This window comes from Canis lupus, chromosome 2, assembly GCF_048164855.1.
Source record: "Canis lupus baileyi chromosome 2, mCanLup2.hap1, whole genome shotgun sequence".
Lineage (NCBI taxonomy): Eukaryota > Metazoa > Chordata > Mammalia > Carnivora > Canidae > Canis > Canis lupus.
In genome coordinates, this window is record NC_132839.1 from 1,676,418 (window position 1) to 1,695,705 (window position 19,288).

General features: G+C 46.0%; 1 protein-coding gene and 1 long non-coding RNA gene across 7 annotated transcripts in view; one reads left to right on the forward strand and one right to left on the reverse strand.

Moving 5' to 3' along the window:
- The window catches only part of EPB41L4A (erythrocyte membrane protein band 4.1 like 4A), a 180,848-nt gene that overhangs the window by 60,631 nt on the left and 100,929 nt on the right, over window positions 1–19,288 (forward strand). The window contains exon 2 of the mRNA XM_072787912.1: window positions 12,883–12,987. Within this exon, the coding sequence (XP_072644013.1) occupies window positions 12,883–12,987 (105 nt within the window). The remainder of the gene's footprint in view (window positions 1–12,882; window positions 12,988–19,288) is intronic.
- LOC140611123 (uncharacterized) overlaps window positions 1–19,288 on the reverse strand; it is a 32,140-nt gene that overhangs the window by 1,577 nt on the left and 11,275 nt on the right. The window contains exons 2-5 of one of the 6 annotated variants that reach the window (XR_012012464.1): window positions 14,553–14,715; window positions 8,511–8,586; window positions 7,238–7,401; window positions 2,673–6,301 (exon numbers count right to left, since the gene is read on the reverse strand). This is a non-coding gene — a long non-coding RNA (uncharacterized lncRNA). Of the gene's footprint in view, window positions 1–2,672; window positions 6,302–7,237; window positions 7,412–8,510; window positions 8,587–12,273; window positions 13,809–14,552; window positions 14,716–19,288 lie in introns of those variants that run through there. The other 5 variants (XR_012012461.1, XR_012012473.1, XR_012012471.1 and 2 more) reach the window with 5 other exon arrangements.

Here is a 19,288-nt window from a genome sequence, read left to right on the forward strand (position 1 = left end):
GGGGCAGAGACACAGGCAGAGGCAGAAGCAGGCTCCATGCAGGGAGCCCGACGTGGGACTCGATCCTGGGTCTCCAGGATCAGGCCCTGGGCCGAAGGCAGCACTAAACCGCTGGGTCACCGGGGCTTCCCTCATAAGGATTTCAGGATATTTGAAAATATATAACCCATTTTTCCTTTTTGTTACAGAAAAATCAAGTCTTAGGTTGTGAAATGTCTTATATTGCCCGAGGTTTCACTGCTTATCTTACTCTGATCCGTAATGAATAGAATGGATTGATAGTTTCTGTTCACTTTCTGGGTCTCTCATTACCTATGAGATTTTTTTTAGCTCAAAGGTTAAATTTCAAATCAGATTTAAAGAAGAATTGCAAAGAGTAAGAGAGTTCCTGAATACCCTTCACTCAGTTTCCCTTGATGTTGACATTTATATAGTCATGTTGTATTTATTAAAACCAGGAAATAATACGGTCAATTCACTGTACATAATACCAGTAAGTAAACCATAGATTATTTTTGGATTTCAAGTTTTTCCACTGATGTTCTCTTTTCCGTCCAGAATCTAATTCAGAATACCATAGTGCATTTAGAAAGATTAATTTTTGAGATTCATAACATTCATGAATTGAAGACCTTTAGAGGACGTTCGAGCCAGACAGGAGAAATATAAAATTTTGAGTTGTGTTATAGGCATATCTATTTCTTGGACTTAATTGTTTAATGCAAATTTGATGAAACTAAGGAGTCTGCTTTATATTAGTTTTGAAAATAGCTCCCTAGTCTGGAAATTCTTTTTTTTAAATTTTTTTTATTATTTTTTTATTTTTTTAAATTTTTTAAAAAAAATTTTTATTTATTTATGATAGTCACAGAGAGAGAGAGAGAGAGAGAGAGAGTCAGAGACACAGGCAGAGGGAGAAGCAGGCTCCATGCACCGGGAACCCGACGTGGGATTCGATCCCGGGTCTCCAGGATCGCGCCCTGGGCCAAAGGCAGGCGCCAAACCGCTGCGCCACCCAGGGATCCCTAGTCTGGAAATTCTGATTTTTGTCAGCAGAGAATGCTGCTTTCTATTATTTGGTCTCTGAGCTTCCTTGTGGATGGCTTGTTTTTCTTCTTTTGGTTGTGTTTTGTTACTAACAAGATTTTTGTGAACCGTTGACAAGATCTGTAAGAGGCAGAGGTAGATGTTTGTTCGAGGACAGTGAGTGGCATCGGTTCTATTCCTAGAACTTCGGGTAGCTAGCCCTTGACCTGTGGGCAGCTCTCTCAACTCCTGGGCCCCAGTATCCTCCTCTATAAAATGAGGAAGGTTCACGTGTCTCCCCAAATACATGAGAATCAAGAAGAATCTATTTTGTAGTATGTGTCATCAAGAATGCACCCTTGTTGGGATAGGAGAACAGTTCTCGGGCTTTTTCTGTCTCAGGATTTCCTCATGTGCCTTAGAATTACGACCAAGGCTTTTGGTGGCTGTCAGTTAAGTGTCTGACTCTTGATTTTGGCTCAGGTTATGCTCTTGGGTTGTGGGATCGAGACCCGATTCAGGCTCTGTGCGTAGTGGGGCGTCTGCTTGAGATTATTTCTCTCTCCCTCTCCTTGTGCATGCATTCTTGTCCTGTCTCTCTCTCAAATAAATCTTAAAAAAATAAAAAATATAAAAAAAATAAAAATATATAAAAAAAAAGAATTCCTGAGGACCTTACAGAACTTTTGGCTGTGAGGGTTATCTCTATGTATATTTATACTAGAAGTTAAAACTGAGAAATTAAAAAAAACAACATCTAAACTATTTCATTTTATAGATTCCCATTACATGCCAATGTAAATATTTTTATAAAGATAGTTGTATTTCCCAAAATAAGACAATTTCCAATAAGGAGAGGGACATTATTCTTACATTTTTTGCAAATTTCTTTAGGACTCAGTTAATAGAAAATGGCTGATTGTCACATCTGCCTCGTGCATTGTGTGTCGTGAGCTCGTACGCCACGCAGCCTCTGGAAAGCTCTATGCTTGGGTGAGAGAGAAATGATAAGTAACTGAGGGGAGTTCAGTTTCAGCCCGGCTCCTGGAGCACAGCTCGGAGCCCGGCCGAGGCGCCGGTGGTGGAAGCCAGGGAGCCGGGCCTTGGCTCTGCTCTGGGGCCGGGCCCTGCCTTCCCCATGTGGCCCCGCGCCGGGGCTGGCGGTGTTGGGGGCCAGCTTGGGTGCCGAAGCGCCCTCCCCTGCGGCCCGTCTGTAAAATGGGGATAAACACGCCGCGGTTCACTGAGCCCTCGCGGGGCGGACGAGGTGACGCCAGGACGTGCCGGCCGGTGCGGCCACCCTCCCGCCTCTGCTGCGCTTGAGGACGAGCGGGGGGAGTGGGAGAGGGGCTGGCAGTGGGGCGGGCGCTGGGCCGGAGCGGCCGGGCTCCTGCTGAGGGCGCTGCCCCCCCCACCCCGGCTCACCCCCCGTGGGGCCTCGGGCCGGAGCAGGGCCCGGAGCAGGGCCCGGAGCCCTCGCCCGTGGGCTGTGCTTCCAGGGAGGGAGGCCGTCTGGAGAGGCGGCGAGGGGAGGACGGAGGCCTCAGGCAGCCGGGGGTGGGGGGGGCACATGCAGCCCTGCCCCAGGCCGCGAGCTCCCCGGTGCACAGGGCCCTAGGCCGCGGGCCGCCCCAGAGCAGTGAGCGCTGCCGACAAACTTGGTTGTGTGGAAAACAGACGTAGCACCTTAAGGAACAGACATTTTACTTTTTTTTTCAAAAATGATTTTATTCTTTTATTTATCCATGAGCAACACACAGAGAGAGGCAGGGACACAGACCGAGGGAGAAGCAGGCCCCACGCAGGGGGCCCAACACGGGACTCCATCCCGGGACCCCGGGGTCATGCCCTGGGCCAAAGGCAGGCGCCCCACTGCAGAGCCGCCCGGGCGTCTCTAAACATTTTACTTTTAGATGACTAAAAGGGATTTTTCCTTCTAGATTCGTCACTTACAGGGTAAAGGTGACTCTTAATCAAAACCCGTCAGATGGGGGTTAACAGTCCTTGGTCTGAGAAGCAGGTATAGTGGTGCCTGAGGATCTCTCCCCCATGCTCCCACTTTACCTTATCCTAACAGGCCTGAACTGGAAAAAAAAAAAAAAAAAAAAAAGAAAGCTAAGAACGGTAACTTGGTTTATGTTTTCCCACAGAACCTGGAACACGTTATGTTAAAAACACTAAATAAGAATATAGTGCATTTCTAAAGGCGTAACATTAAAGAATTTTTTAAAGGGTTCATTTCTCCTTTGTGAAGGAGCAAACTGCCTGAAATGCAGTAGTTATCATTCTGTGCAGCTGGTAAAAACCTGCCCTTCTGGTTTGTAATGTCATGTTAATCTGCAAAGGTGTTATTACTCATTGGAAGAATTCTTTGTTCTGGCTGAAAGCCTCACTCATGGTATTTTCCAAGGAAACGTGTCCTGTTTGGGAGTCTTTCTCAAGATTTTAAGCCTCTGGTAGCTCTGTTCTTTCCAGAATGCTGCTGGTGTGTCAGTAATAAAAGTAATCTGTCTCTATTTGCTGAGATTTAAGTGGCATCTAACCCACAACCCAGAAATATGTCACAGGCATTTACTCTATTTGAAAACTAAGTTAATATCTTGTAAGAGTAAGTGAATTTTTTCCCGAATGGAGTTGGAAAAAGCCAGGTCCTTCTTTTCTTCATTTTCTTCGTTCTCTGCCTCCAATCCAATCTCTTTCGACTTCCTTATGATAGAAAAACAAAAAACCTGTCATATTTATTTTATTGCATAAAGAAAAATATATATTTCTGTATAAGATTTTTATATAAAAGTGTAAACAGGGCCCCTGTATTTTGCCATCGCTTATAAATTTCAAATCTAAGACTTCCTTCTTACACTGCCTTTGGAGTCCATTGAGTTTGTTGGAATTACACGACACTGAAACAAATGTTGGACTAAAAGTAAACCGTGCAGCTTTGACTTAGCTGAGCAACGAGGTCAGGATAAGTGAATCCATCCATCTCTTGCCTTCGTAGGTGTGACTGGTCGGGAAGATAGCAGTCTTCATGACGGACAGGACCGAGGTGGAGTCACAGGCCGCCACGTCCCCAGCCCTTCCCGGCCCTCTTCTTGGTTGTTGGCTCCGACTGGTCACTCAAAGAGTTTTTAGGGAGTTCTTACCATGCGTCAGTTCTTGAACTGCGTGGAAAGGGAGTGTGTCCTCAGCCCCTGCCTTCAAAATGTATAAATATTATTAGGAAAGTGAAGAGAAGCATGCAGTAGCTTTAATAAAGGCAGAGAATAGTTTAAGCCTCAGAGGCAGGCAAGCATGAGAGGTTGGGTGGAGGGAGAGGCCCAAGGTTGAGGAGATAAAGAGGGGCTTCGTGGGGGTGGTGACATCTGAACTGGATCTTGAAGGATTCAGCGGGGTTTTGAGGACGCCAGGGCAGGAGAGAGATTCCAGGCAAGCCGCTTCCTTTCTTGATAGCTGTGTTGCCGCTCGGTTCATTCTCTCGAGTCTTGCTTGGCGAGCTCCATCACGTGCCTGAGCCCACGCTGTGAATTTATTCGTCTTTGTGGAAGTTCCCGGACCTGTCGCGGAGTGCTGTGATCGCAGTTTTATCTTACTTTGTAGCATCTTGATGAGTTTCTCATTTCGGTAAGACTTCTAGAAATGATCAGAAAAAAAAAAAAAAAAAAAAAAAAACCAAAAAACTGATGGTGCTAAACACGATCCCGTTCTTGGCTTCTTTTTCTTTTTGCCAAGTACTCAAAGAGGTGTAAAGTGAAGAAAAAAATTTTCTTTAAACTTAAAATGAAACTAACCCATCTGACATAGGAGTGAAGCCCCATGGCTCGGTGTTTTAGGGACTTTGGGGATGTGTAGCCTCCACAGGGGTACGCGTTGGTCTCTACTGACTGGGGCTACCTGCCCAGAGAGCTCGGGAAGAAGTCAGGTCAAAAAGGCTGAAAGTAGCTTTTTTGGGGTGGATGGAAAGTGTGAATTATTCATCTATAAACGTCACCATAGGGCAGCCCAGGTGGCTATCAGTTTAGCGCCGCCTTCAGCCCAGGGTGTGATCCTGGAGACCCCGGATCGAGTCCCACGTCGGGCTCCCTGCATGGAGCCTGCTTCTCCCTTGGCCAGTGTCTCTGTCTCTCATTAATAAATAAATAAAATCTTAAAAAAAAAAAAAAACCAACAACAAAAAAAACCCAACATTGACGCTCAACACCGCATCCCCGGTCAGCTCTGTACCTTTTCCCTCCTTAACGCCTCACACTACATCAGCCGAGTCGGTGGAACAGCTACCTCTGTGAACAAAAGCAGGTAATGACTAGTTTCCACTTGGCATCCTTTTTCTTTTAAAGCCTATTTTAATGCAAGTAGAATGCGTGCATGGTAACTAATCAAATGTGTGAAAAAGCTTGATAACCAAGTCCTCCTTTGTCCCACTTTCTAGGAGTTTCTTAGTTACTGCATAGCCCCAGGACTTCCCCAAGGTTCCACCGGTTGAGGACCTGCTTCCCTCACTGGCGTGCTTTGTATCACGTTCTGGGCGCATCCTGTTCTCCGACGTTCCTTAGCGCGCTGCTCCCATCGCCGGGGCCTAAGCGCTTGCTGGCATGGGACGGGTGCTCAATCCGTATCTCACGGCCCTTTCATCGCATCATGGGTGGTGGTGTCCTTTTCTAGAGATAAGTCCTGCAGTTGGCCCGCTCCCTGCCCAGTGTTCTAGCTCTTGCTTTGGCCCCCACGTCTGTTCTCTGTCGTGTCTTAACTTCTCTGTTCAAGGATGGCTTCTTCTGAACCGGAAGGCCATCAGTCTCAGCTGCAAAATACAGGCCACGGGCAACCTCTGCGAAGAATCTACGGGAAGAGTACAATTACCCATAAGAGCAGGAGGCATAAATAATGGAATACAAATTGGGGCCAGGGTGATTGGCAGTGGCCAGTTAGGGCAGGACTGGGAGAAATGGGAGCTGGTGACGTGGACCCCCTAGGCTGGCGGCCCGTCGGTTGCTGGCGCTCATGGCTGGACCCACGTCATGTCACGGTACGGGAGGTGGTCTTCACGTGCACATGTGCCAGAGGTGGCGACCGAAGTGTAGCATTTCTGAGGTCCACCCGCCTCTGCTCCAGGTTCCTGTGTCGCTGCACAACATACAGGGGGGATCAGGAGATAGTGGCGTTTCTTTGTAGATCAGCTCTGGACTCGTTGTGTGGCCCTGCATGCTTCCCTGGGGGTTCTCCATAGAGGACAACGAGGAGCTGAAGGGTGACCGTTGTAAAGAAGTTTCAGCACCAGATTCTGCACAAACACAAAACTGTTAGAGAGGATCGACAGACTATGTTCTGATATTTTTGGAGGGATGGTTTTGGCAAATGGTGATTCCTTCTGTGCACAAAACTTCTGCTATTTCCGTGTACTTCCCAAACTGCTAAGCTGGTTTTCCAAGCTTTCTTTGGTATGTGTAGACTATTATTTATGCTTTATAAACAGATTTATATGTATGAAGAAACGAACATTTTTGTGGGATTATAGGCATAATGTGTTTTTCATGAAGATGGCCTTGATTTATGTATTTATATATATGTACACACACATATTTTTTTTTTCTAAAAACTCTGCCCCATTTCAATGCTGAAATTTCAAGGCAATTCATTCCTCTTCTGTGCATGAAGCCCATTTCCCCCTGCTTGGGTTAGAGGAATTCAGTGGAGTTGTGCTGCTCTACTTGCTCTAGTTACTCTATCTGTTCCTGTCTGCGCCTGGATAGGAGGACAGATCCAGAGGAGAGATTAGATGGAGACGGAACTCTAGCTCGTATGTCAGCCTTCCAGAAATATTTTGGAAGATAGGCATGCATTTTCCGCAACAGCCTGAAAGATAAAAAAGGCAGATCTCAGTCAGCCAGAAGTGGTTTAAAAAAAAAATTCCCAGGGACACCTGGGTGGCTCAGCGATTGAGCGTCTGCCTGCAGCCCAGGGTGTGATTCCGGAGCCCTGAATCGAGTCCCACCTCAGGCTCCCTGCATGGAGCCTGCTTCTCCCTCTGCCTGTGTCTTTGCCTCTCTCTCTCTCTCTCTCTGTGTGTGTCACTCATGGATAAATAAAATCTTAAAAATAAATTCCTGAGGCAAAAGGCAAATAGGAAACAATTGTAGGTGAAGACTGGAGCCCAAAATATGTGCAGGAGGATCACAGGAGGGAGGTGGCGATGGATGAAGGGTGGCTCCGTGCTTACCGTTTGGGGCTGTATTGGCAGGAGGAGGAGACCCAAGCGACCATCAGGGTGGCCCATGGAGACTGTGAGATAACCAGGGTCTTTGCAGTGAACTCCTCCTGTGGCTACTTAGCGTCAACTGCTACTGTTGGCAACCAGGGGATCTGCCTGTTGCACTTCCATTCCTACGAGAAACTGTTAGTCTTCATGATATTTTTAGTATACCATTGGACCCAGTTTTCTGTATTCTTAGGATTTTTACTGAGGACCCCGGCATGGCTTTTAGGTCCAAATGTACACAATCAGTGCTCCTGTGGGGCAAGGGAAGGGACGCTGGTGGACTGCCTGGCTGCTTCCCTTTATTTAGTACCTCAAGAATGCTGGGAAACCTGGCTTAGGCATCAGTCATCACTACTGTCTATCCCATTTGATTTCATCTCCGCATGCCTCTGCCGATGGACACCCTACCAGTGGGAACCAGTGTCGGGAATTGCATTCTCAAGTCTTTTCCTCTGTCTTTGCATCAATTGCTCAGAAATCAGAGTCCTTGGCTGAAACCAGGTCATGTGCTGTGGCTCAGCTGCTGCGAGTTGTGGAATGGAGTCTGTTTCTTGCATTTGCCAAGACTCACATGATTAGGCTTCTTTCCAAATAGGGAACAGGTTTGATATTACATAACTAGAACAAAAGAATTAAACTGGAAAATTCTTTATGAAGAATATTTGACATTAGAAATTCTTTTAGGGCAGCCCGGGTGGCTCAGCGGTTTAGCCCAGAGCCTGATCCTGGAGACCCGGGATCGAGTCCCACATCAGGCTCCCTGTGTGGAGCCTGCTTCTCCCTCGGCCTGTGTCTCTGCCTCTCTCTCTCTCTCTCTCTCTCTCTCTCATGAACAAATAAAATCTTAAAAAAAGAAATTATTTTAATGTAACTCATGGATATTACAAGATTTATTGTCTTTCCAGATTCCCATAAATGACTTGATAAAATTATCAACCATTCTTAATTAAAAATCAAAACAGAATAAAACAAAACAAAAACAAAACCCTAGAAAGTAGGAATAAAAGGAACCTTCTATTTGATAAAGAGTATATACAAGGGATACATAGCAGCCAGTATACTTAGTGATGAAATTTTAGAAGCAGTTGCATTAAAGTCAGGAAGAAGATTGCAATTATTGTTCTCACAACTACCAGTCATCCCAGTCATCCTATTGAGGCCCCAGCTAATGCAGTAAGAAAAAGGAAGAAATATGGAGGAGGAATTTGGAAAAGAAAGAACTAGAACAACTTACTATTTGTAGAAAATTTGGTTAACTAAAAAGATTCCACAGACAAATTCTTCTCACCGATACAAGTTTAGGATGATGGCTATGAAATAGACCAATATGGAATAATTAGCTGTTAATATATTGGAAATCAGAAAGTGTAACAACAATAAAACTATAAAATAGCTAAGAATAAACTTTTATTAGTTTTCTGTTGCTGCATAACAAATTTCTACAAATTGGTAGCTGAAATCTACCCCCATTTGTTATCTTACCATTCTGTAGGTCAGAAATCCAGGTTAGCGTGGCTGGGTGTTCTGTGTTTAATTTCAGAAGGTCAAAATCAAGGTGTTGGTTGTCTGAGTGCTTGTTTGAAGGCTCTGGGGAAGAACCATTAAAGACCCCAAATAGCCAAAGCAATCTTGAAAAAGCAGGGCAAAGCTGGAGCATTATGACTCTGGACCTTAAGTTATATTATAGAGCTAGAGTAATAAAAGCAGTATGGTACTGGAACATAGACACATAGATCAGTGGAACAGAATAGAAAACCCAGAAAAAACCCACAATTATATGGCCAATTAATATTTGATAAAGTAGGAAAGAATATCCAATGGAAAAAAGATAGTCTCTTCAACAAATGGTACTGGGAAAACAGGACAGCCACATGCAGAAGAATGAAACTGGATGACTTTCTTACACCACACACAAAAATAATTTAAAAATGGATTAAAGACCTAAATCTGAGACCTGAAACACAGGCAGTAGCCTCTTTGACCTTGGCTGTAGCAACTTCTTTCTAGATATGTTTCCAGAGGCAAGGAAAGCAAAAGCACAAATCAACTGATGGGACTATATGAAAATAAAAACTTCCGCACAGTGAAGGAAACAACATGACTAAAAGGCAACCCGCAGAATGGGAGATGGTATTTGCAGATGACATATCTGATAAGGGATTAGTATCCAAAATATATAAAGAACTTCTACAACTTGAAAAAAAGAAATCTAATTTAAAAAGGGACAGAAGACCTGAACGGCCATATCTCCAAAGAAGACCTACAGACGGCCAACAGACGCATCAGGGGAATACAAACCGCAACCACAATGAGCTGTCACCTGACACCTGTCAGAATGGCCAAAATCAACAACACAAGAAACAACAGGTGTTGGTGAGGATGTGGCGAAAGAGGAGCCCTCTTACACTGCTGGTGGGCATGCGAACTGGTGCAGCCACTCTGGAGAACAGTGTGGAGGGTCCTCAAAGAGTTAAAAATAGAGCAACCCTACGACCCAGCAATTGCACTATTTACTCAAACAGTACAAAAACACTAGTTCAAAGGCACAGAAGAACCCCTGTTGTTTCCAGCAGCATTATTTACAATAGCCAAACTATGGAAACAACCCAAGTGTCCACCAATTGATGAATGGAGAAAGAAGAGGTGCTGTATCAATATACAGTGGAATTTTTTAAGGGGGGAGAGCTGTGGAAGGGGGAGGGAGCAAATCTTAGGTAGGCTCCATGCCCCGGCGTGGAGCCTGATGTGGGGCTTGATCTCACAACCCTGAGATTGTGACCTGAGCTGAAATCAAGAGCTAGGCTTAACTGACTTAACTGCACGCAGGTGCCCTGAAATATTTTTTAAAATATTTATTTATTTATTTATTTATTTATTTGAGGAAGGATGGGAAAGAAAGAACCTCCAGCAGACTCCCTGCTGAGTGCAGAGGCCAACATGGGGCTCGATCTCAGGACTCTGAGATCATGACCTGAGCCCAAATCAAGATTTGGATGGATGTTCGACCGACTGAGCCACCCAGGCTCCCCTACAGCGGAGTATTATCCAGCCATAAAAAAGAACGAAACCGGGGATCCCTGGGTAGCGCAGCGGTTTGGCGCCTGCCTTTGGCCCAGGGCACGATCCTGGAGACCTGGGATCGAATCCCACGTCGGGCTCCCAGTGCATGGAGCCTGCTTCTCCCTCTGCCTGTGTCTCTGCCTCTCTCTCTCTCTCTCTCTCTCTCTCTCTCTGTGACTATCATAAAAAAAAAAGAACGAAACCTTGCCATTTGCAACAACATGGAAGGATCTAGAGAACACTGTTAAGTAAAATAAGTTAGGCAGAGAAAGACAAATACCATAGGACTTCACTCATATGTGGAATTTAAGAAACAGAACTAGCAAAAGGAAAAAAATAAGAAAGAGGGACAAATCAAGGAATAGACTCTTAACTATAGAGAACAAATGGATGGTCACCAGAGGGGAGGTGGGAGGAGGGGTGGGGGGAATAAGTGATGGGGATGAAGGAGGGCACCTGTTGTGATGAGCACCCAGTGTTGCAAGCGTTGGATCACTGTATTATGCACCTGAAACTAATATAACACTGTATGTTAATTATACTGGAATTTAAATAAAAACTTAAGAAAATAGCAACCTGGTTCTAAACTTCTACTAATAGAGAAATTGTCTAAGAATTTGCAAAGACAATTTTAGGAAAGAAAGGTGGATACCAACAAACTACATTATTTTTTTTATTTTTATAAATTTATTTTTTATTGGTGTTCAATTTGCCAACATACAGAATAACACCCAGTGCTCATCCCGTCAAGTGCCCCCCTCAGTGCCTGTCACCCAGTCACCCCCACCCCCCGCCCACCTCCCCTTCCACCACTACTACATTATAACCGAATCATTCAAATCTTGGAGGATTGGTTCAGGAATAATCCATGGGGTAGAGTAAGGGCTAATTTAGTAGATGATGAAGTTTTTATCACATCAAAAGAGAAATGACGACCTTTTCAGTAAAATGTCTGTTTGGAAACAAAGGCCCTTATCCCAGCACAAAAATAATTTACAGATAGAATGAAGAGCTAACGACACCAAATGAAGTCGCACAGGGGTGCCTGGGTGGCTCAGTCGGTTAAGCTCAGGTCTGGATCTCAGGGTCGTGAGACCGAGCCCCGCCTCTGGCTCTGCACTGGGCATGGGGCCTGCTTGGGATTCTCTCCCCCTCTCCCTCTGCCCCTCCCGCTCGCTCTCTTTCTAAAATAAATAAATAAATATTAAAAAATAAAACCAGTACAGGTATCATAAGTGCTTAGGAGAGTTTGTCATAGACGCCAAGTTAGAGACTGCCTGGCCAAGGGCTCAGAGATGCAGCTGGTTGGAAAGCGGGTGGTGGGGCACTCGGATGGGTATCAGGAAAGTGCACGTCAGGAGTCACCCTCTCCCCTCTTCCTCGTTCACTCAGCTAGGGAAGTGTCGCTCGACCTGGTCTGGGCAAAGGTGGGCAAATGGACCTCTGTGGCACATATCGTAATGGCCTTCTTGGCAGCGCCCACTGTAACCCGGACTGTGGCACCCTCAGAGTGCTGTCCCATCCAGTCGTGGACCTGGCTCGTCACGGGAGGACATGAGCACAGAGACAGGTCCCGTGCGTGGCACTGCTGCTTCAGGGATACACGTCCCAAACCAGAGGTCCGTCGTGGCGGGGCCTCTGTGAATTGTCTAGCGGAGTGTGAGGAAGACCCTGATGAGGTTTCACCACGGGGACTGAGCAGAGAACACAAACACCTCTGGGATTTGTCACCAGCATCTGCTTCCATCACCTCTTAGCCGTACGATGAGGCCTTTAGTCCAGACATTGCCCTTACATCTCAAATCAATTTTCTAGAAGCAGTGCCGGGCCAGGTACTCCCCGGGGGTGAGCAAGTGCATGTTGGTGACTCCCTGGGGAAGGCCTGCTTCGCTGACACCATGTGTGATTTCTCGGGCCTTCTCTCCCTCCAGTCATACCTGTGCGACCCCTAGTCCGCTGGCCAGGTAATATGCCGTCACTGGGAGTTAACCTATTGGCTCTTGGCCAGCAGCCGGGGGATGTTCCCTTTGTATCCGTGCTTACATGCAGGAGATAAAGTAGGATTTCTTCACCAGGGCTTCTCAGGACGTTAACTTCGGCCACTTTTTAGCTATGGGTTAAAAATAAAAGCCGTAGCTATTGTTATTTTAATTCTGCGTCTCTGCTGTGTTAATTGTGAGAGTAACAGCAGTAGGTGAAAACTGGTCTTTAAATCGAAAGAACTGTGGGATTTTAACCACAGTGAGTGGGTTTTGAGGAATCCATCAGATGCTCTTCACATAAGAGATTGTCTTTATTAAGAGAAATTTGTCCTGAAGATAATTTACAATCTCCTAAGGAAAAAAGCTTATGTTAATTAAAAACCTACTGCAATTTAAAAATAATTTTTCAAGGGAATTTCTTTAATACACTTTATGTGAAACCCTACTTTGCTTTGTAATCGAGGCAGAACCGAAGGAACCGCGGGTGCAGCTAATAGAGGACGAGCTGGTAGGGACCGCGGCCCGCGTCTTTGGAGAAACTAAGACTGTGGATTATTTTTGCAGAAGTCAACGAAAGGCTCCGTCGTCCTCGACCACGTGTTCCGTCACGTAAACCTGGTGGAGATCGACTACTTTGGGCTGCGTTACTGCGACAGAAGCCATCAGACAGTGAGTACCGCGCCTCCCTCCGAGGCCACGTGGCTAAACATTTCAGCCTCTCTCGGGCCTTCCCCGACGTGCTTTTAGGCACGTCATTTCTTCGTAACTGGAAATGGCTTTGGGAACTTTGAACGTGTTTTTCCTTACTGTCGCTTTTTGCGTTTTTTTTCCTCTTTTGCCAAAAGTCTGTAGAGTCAGGTGTGCGCTCCTCTTTGCAGAACACGTCCCAGGTCTTCCTGTCTGCACCCCTGTCAGAGAGGACGTTCCCTCTATGCTGTTAGGAGAACTGAATGAGCCACTGAGGCAAGTTGGGAGGCAAGTGGCTGGTCTCGCGGAGCCGCAGTTACTGCTCACCTGCCTTTTGGGAAATCAATGGTTAAAGAGAAAAAAACACAGTGTACAAAGGTGCTTATCTAAGTTTTAGAAGCTGAATGAATAACTATAAAATAAGTAAGTAGCAGTTTCCGCTCATGGGCTTGAAGGAGTAAGGGTAATAAAAGAAACCAAAGCTTTGGTGTTCGATGTTGATCGTGAGGATGTAGCCTCTTCCTAGCTGCTTGGATGGCAGAGTTGCTAAGATGCTCACGACCTTGGCTGGTGGACGCTGTGTGGTGTCAGGTGAACAGCTACTTCTTCAGTAATGAGTGGGGGACAAAGACTTTGGAGGTGGCAGTTTGGGGTATGAAAGGACATTCACCGGTGCCTTTAGTTCAGCATAAGGACGGTCTTACCCTCCGACACCGTCTTACTATGCAGAGCACTTCCACGCCCACCTTAGAGACCCTGTTTGACTTCTGCTTTGTGTGTTACTCAATGCCTGTTGGGGTCAAGATTTCCTCTTCCTACTTCATCAGTTCTCCGGGTCTCCATGGGGCCACGCGGGGTCTGTTCAGCGAGGCACCTGATGGTCTGGGTGGGGTCTTTGTGCCCTGTCACAGGAATGTGCTAGGGTGAGAAGAGACGCTCTTGACGGTGGTAACTTGTGGTTTTCCCTGAGCCACTTTCATAATCTGTTTTGTTTCACAGAGGATTTCACAAAGCAGGAATAAAAAGTGGGGTGTGTGTTGGTTGGCTTTCCATAGGAAGGAGAGGCTTTCTAAAGGCAAACGGCCATTAAGGCACGCTTCAAGGGAAGGGAAACGGGCATCTTCAGGAGCGCCCAGACTTGTGTCCTGCACAGGCCGTAGGTCAGGGACTGTGACTCTTTACTCAAAGGTTGAGTTGAAGGCTATAGAAGCTGTCTTGCATTTCATTCATAGTTTTGAAAGAACATTTTTCCTAGTAGAGAAAACTACTGTTTCCTGATCTTATCTAGTATGTCAGACTTCGCTGGAAAGATTGACTGTCTTGCTAAAATTATGTACACCTCATCTCTCTCTCTCTCTTTTTCAAACTTTGCAAAGGAAGAAAAATATAAATGAAAAGCCAGAGAAAGAATTTCGATTGAGCCACCCAGGTGCCCTGCCAGAGAATTTGAACAATGGACTGTATCATTGCAAAAAGAATTAGCAATTGGTATTGATTCACAGTTTTCTGGGGCTTATATTAAAACCAAATTTTTTTTCTCCTCTTACCTTTATTCCTGAGGGTTGGCATTTGTGATATGGTTGCAATGCAGGTTTTAGAAGAAATTACAGTTAGAAGGAGAAAGCTCTTGTCATGTTTTTTGGATACTGTAAGAGCATCAGGTGTGCAAATCACATAAAACTGTTCTTTGCCTCCTGAGTTTAGTTCTTTCTAGTGAACGAAGACAAAATAGAGGTGATTTGTAGACATTCCCTAGTCTTTTCATGTTCAAATGTATTGTCATAAATGTATATATAAATATACTTAATATATATTTATTTTTAATATATATTATTGTTATAAATATATATTATAAATATATATAATATATATTATATATATTTAACTGTAAGAAGCTGTAAAGAGGTCATGAAAACTTGCCCCTCTCCCAGGTAATCATCTCGTCAAAGCATACTGGAGGGCTGATCGTGTACCAGGGTAAGAAAGGTGGTTCCGTTACTGATTTGCTTCTCTTGGGCATTGAGGCAGAACTAAGGATTTCCTTCAAGGAAAAGGCCAATGAAGGCCCTTCATTCCAGAAGAGCAACCACCCAAGGCACAGCTTTGCTTCTAGGGACGTTGTCTATGAACCCAAATCCTATTTCTCTACCTTTTCTCTGTGTTAGTAGGAGCAGGCCCACATAGCCCTCTGTTACTTACAGCAAATGTTTAAAAAATAACCCTGTGTTAGAATGGCACAGGATGCAGCGAAAAATTTTTGTCTTTAAAAATAACGATTTCCATGAATTTGCCTGAATTACAATCCATTAGATTGGATTTTGTGTATTGGTTTGCTCCTTTTCTGCATCAAAAAGTTTACTTTTAAAGCTTTGTAACCATCTTTAAAATAAGATCTATGTGGAAAAGACTTTGAGGCCCTAAGAGGGACGTCTTAGGTCAACTCTTGAGGCAGATAAAGAGAAGGAGAAGAGCTAGGGGTAAAAGGAAGAGGGACACCAGCAGGAAGCCCCAGGTTCCTGTTCCCCTTCTCCCTGGCAGTGGATCATGCCTTGAGGCCAAACTGTGTCTAGGTGTGAGCGGAGGGCGTGTCCCTGGGACACATGGACCTCCCAGGAGCCGGGAACTTGTTTGTCCTGGAGGAGCAGGGTAGCCAAGAGGCTGGATCTAGATGTGTCATCACCACCACCACCCATCACCATCCTCGTCGTGATGCATCAGAAACTGTGGAACATTTTCATATGCTGTCATTACGTGCTCAAAACAACTGTGCAAACTAAATATTATCACCCTACCGTCAGCAATGAAGAAACGGAAGCTAAAAAGGTTAAGCCACTTCCCCGAGGTCAGACAGCCAGCAAGTGTTAGGACCGGAATTCAGACCTGAGTCGTCATGTCCCCGGCACCTTCAGCCACTATTGTATCCTGACATGGATGCAGGATGGAAAGGTCCTACAGACTTAAGGTACTAAGGGCTTCCCTCTGTACGCAACTTGCATAAGATTTGTTGAGAGGAGTTAGATGCTATTTTCCAACAAGCTGACTTCTCAGATTGACCTGTGGCAAGAGAGTTTATTTAGGCCTCGTATTTATGCCTTCATGTAGTTGCTCAGTAGCAATGCAAAGAATGCCTGATATGTGCAGGCCCGATGCTAGAGCCTTCTCTGTTTTTCACATAGTCTTAGGAATTCAGGGGAAGGGGAGTTTGCTGTCTGGAATATTAAATGAAACATACAGGTTTTCTTAGTTGGTTTCATAAAACCAAGTCCTGGGACATTCATGCAACAAATGCATAGGATTCAGGTGTCACCTATGTGTGCAGAGTAACAGCGAGGCAGAAATAAGCCTGGGTAGGGAGAAGCTCTCCATGGAGACAGCCGACTTGGTTGGTGTGGGGCACTCTGGGCACCATGGTTTCTTCACTTCATAGGTTGGGTCTGTGAAAGACCCTCTAGGAAGTGAAGACATGCTTCTTGAGACTGAATCAACACCGTGCTGCCTGTGTTACTTTAGGCTTATTGTATCAGACTGGCCCTTAAAGAGTCACAGTGGGGGTCACGCACCATGGTTCCTTTCCCTAAAGACAAACGGAGAGCACTTAGCGGCTGCATCGCCTACTTTCTGCTCCGCTTTGGCCTGTGTTGTCCTGGTTCTGTCTTGATCCACACTGGTCTCTGCAGGGGATGTAGCTCTTTGTTTTTGTTTTGTTTTGTTTTGTTTTGTTTTTGTTTTTTTTTCAATCGGGGCCTTGGTTCATCAGAACAGAAAATTCCCAGCCTGATTTAAGGTAGATGAGAGGGATTATATGAACACATGTAAGAGTCAAAGAGTCCCCGACTCCTTGAAGGAGCCTGCCACTTACTAGCTGTAAATATTTACAATTTCCTCAAGTACCGATCCTGGATGTGGAACAGCAGAGCTCCCGGAGTACCTGCTGCCAGCTTCACGGCTCGCTCGGCAGAAGCACCGTCTCGTTCTCGGCCTGAGGCCTGTAGCTCCGCAGCTCACCGCGGTGCGCAGCCTTTTCTTGGCTTAGCCTCCCAGTTCCCAGCACCTGTGAACGTCACCGTACACGGCAGAAGGGACTTTGCAGGTGTGCCTCAGGGTCTTGTGCAGGGAGATCACCCGAAGTCATTGGCGTAGGATCACTGTAACGAGAAGTCTCCTTCTACAAGACGGAGGGAGCGTCACAGTGGAGGCAGAGGGCAAGCCCGTGCGATTACTGGAAGGGCGCCTTGATCCAGAGGGTGCACGCAGCTCCTAGTGGCCAGAAAAGCAAGGAAGCAGGTCTTGCCCTGGAGCTCCCAGAAGAAACGCAGCCCTGTGGCTGAGCTGGGCTGCTGTAACAAATCACCCGAGACTGGGTGCCATGAACACGGAATACGGATTTCTCTTAGTTTGGAGGCTGGAAAAATGAGATTAGGGTGCCAGCGTGCTTGGGTGAGGGCCCTCTCCCAGGTTGTAGACAGTCTAATTCTCCTTGTGACTTCACGTGGCAAAGAAGAGCACTTGGTCGCTCCCTGACCTCGTCCTGTGAGGCACTAAGCCCGTTCGTGAAGACTCTACTCTCCTGACCTAATTCTCTCCCAAGGGCCCCACCTTCAAATTCCAGCATATTAGGTATTTGGATTAGGATTTCAGCATATGAATTTGGTGGGGAAGGGCACCAACATTCCAGTCCGTTGCACCCAATGAGAGCATTTTGGACTTTTGACCCTTGAGAATCATAAGATGGTAAATTTCTGTTGTTTTAGGCCAAGTTTATGGTAATTTGTTACAGCTGCAAAAAGAGACTCATACGCACGGGTACAGTGGGAAGCATTTTTGTTTGCTCAGTGGAAATATAAGGGCTTTCTTGTTTGGATTCACCGATTCGGCAGAAACCCGAAAGAGGGTTATTTTGCCTCGATGATAATAGTATACACCCTCCCGCAGGCACTCAGGATTCGCCCGTGGTTAGGGCTGTGCATGCATCCCCAGGTGTCTGTGAGCAGTATCAGTGGCTTTTCCAAGATGAGTTAGGTTCCTTACTCTGGGAGAGGGATGATGAGACCTATTCATGATGGGCAGCGAGTTGAAATTACAATGCAGACTTCCTTAAATAATCGGGGGAATTTGAAATGACTCGGAGGCTGTCAGACACTTGAGCCTTCCTTTGGGTGTTCCGAAGTTGCTGTAAGTAGAACAGGTAAGTGCCTTTGGAGTCACAATACAAGTCTGAGTCCTGAATGTTCAAGTCACGTATTTTTTTTTTTTTTTCTGAATGTTGAGGAGAATAATGCCTCCCCTCCCTGCTAACTCTCGAGATGGCTACGGGACCAAATTACAGAAAACATGAAGGCTCTTTGTAGATTATAAGGTGCGGAATCTAGAGAAGGGCTTTCGTGTCAAAGCTAGGCTGGAGGAAACTACTGCTGGTGGTACTTGTTTAGAAAGGTGGAGGACGGGGATCCCCGAGTGGCTCAGCAGTTTAGCGCCTGCCTTTGGCCCAGGGCGCGATCATGGAGACCCGGGATAGAGTCCCATGTCGGGCTCCCTGCGTGGAGCCTGCTTCTCCCTCTGCCTGTGTCTCTGCCTCTTTCTCTCTATGTCTATCATAAATAAATAAATAAATAAATAAATAAATAAATAAATAAATAAATAAATAAATAAATAAATGTGGAGGAGGGGAAAGGAGGAAACAGTCGGGAGGATAGAAGAGGCAAGATCAAATCTGCTCTGGACTCCTGAAGACCTCTGGAGGTTTCTGAAGATGCGCCCTAATTGGTATGGAAGGCAGTAATGAGAAGTGTGATGTCCCAGAATTGCTTCTGGCTTCAAAACGAACAGTCGTCCTGTCTGACTTGGGGGCTCCTGTACAAATTGCTGTGTCAAGGGCAGAAGTTCGATACATAGAGCTTTTCTCAGGATATGAAATTCAGCTTGGCTTTGGGGACGAGCATGTTGGATCTCCTGCCCCATGACTTCAGGGGTCGGGGGTGGGGGGCGGGGAAGCTTAGAGATGCACCAGTGTGTGACTGTCCTCTTCCCCCCAGGGACCTCCTGTCTCCTTCATCGACACAATAAAAACAGCCAGCTGGTAGCTCCCCAGCTCCTTGGTCCTCTGCACACACCCACCCTTCCTTCCCGTCTCGCGATGCAAGAGCCCAGTGCCACCGGCCTGGGTCTTACCACCTCTTTCCTGTATCTCTAGCCTCTCCCGCATTTCCCTCCTTGCGCTCAGGGTCTGGGCATGCTCAGGTCCCTCCCAGCTAAAGGGCCCCTACCCCACTCCCATGCACTCATC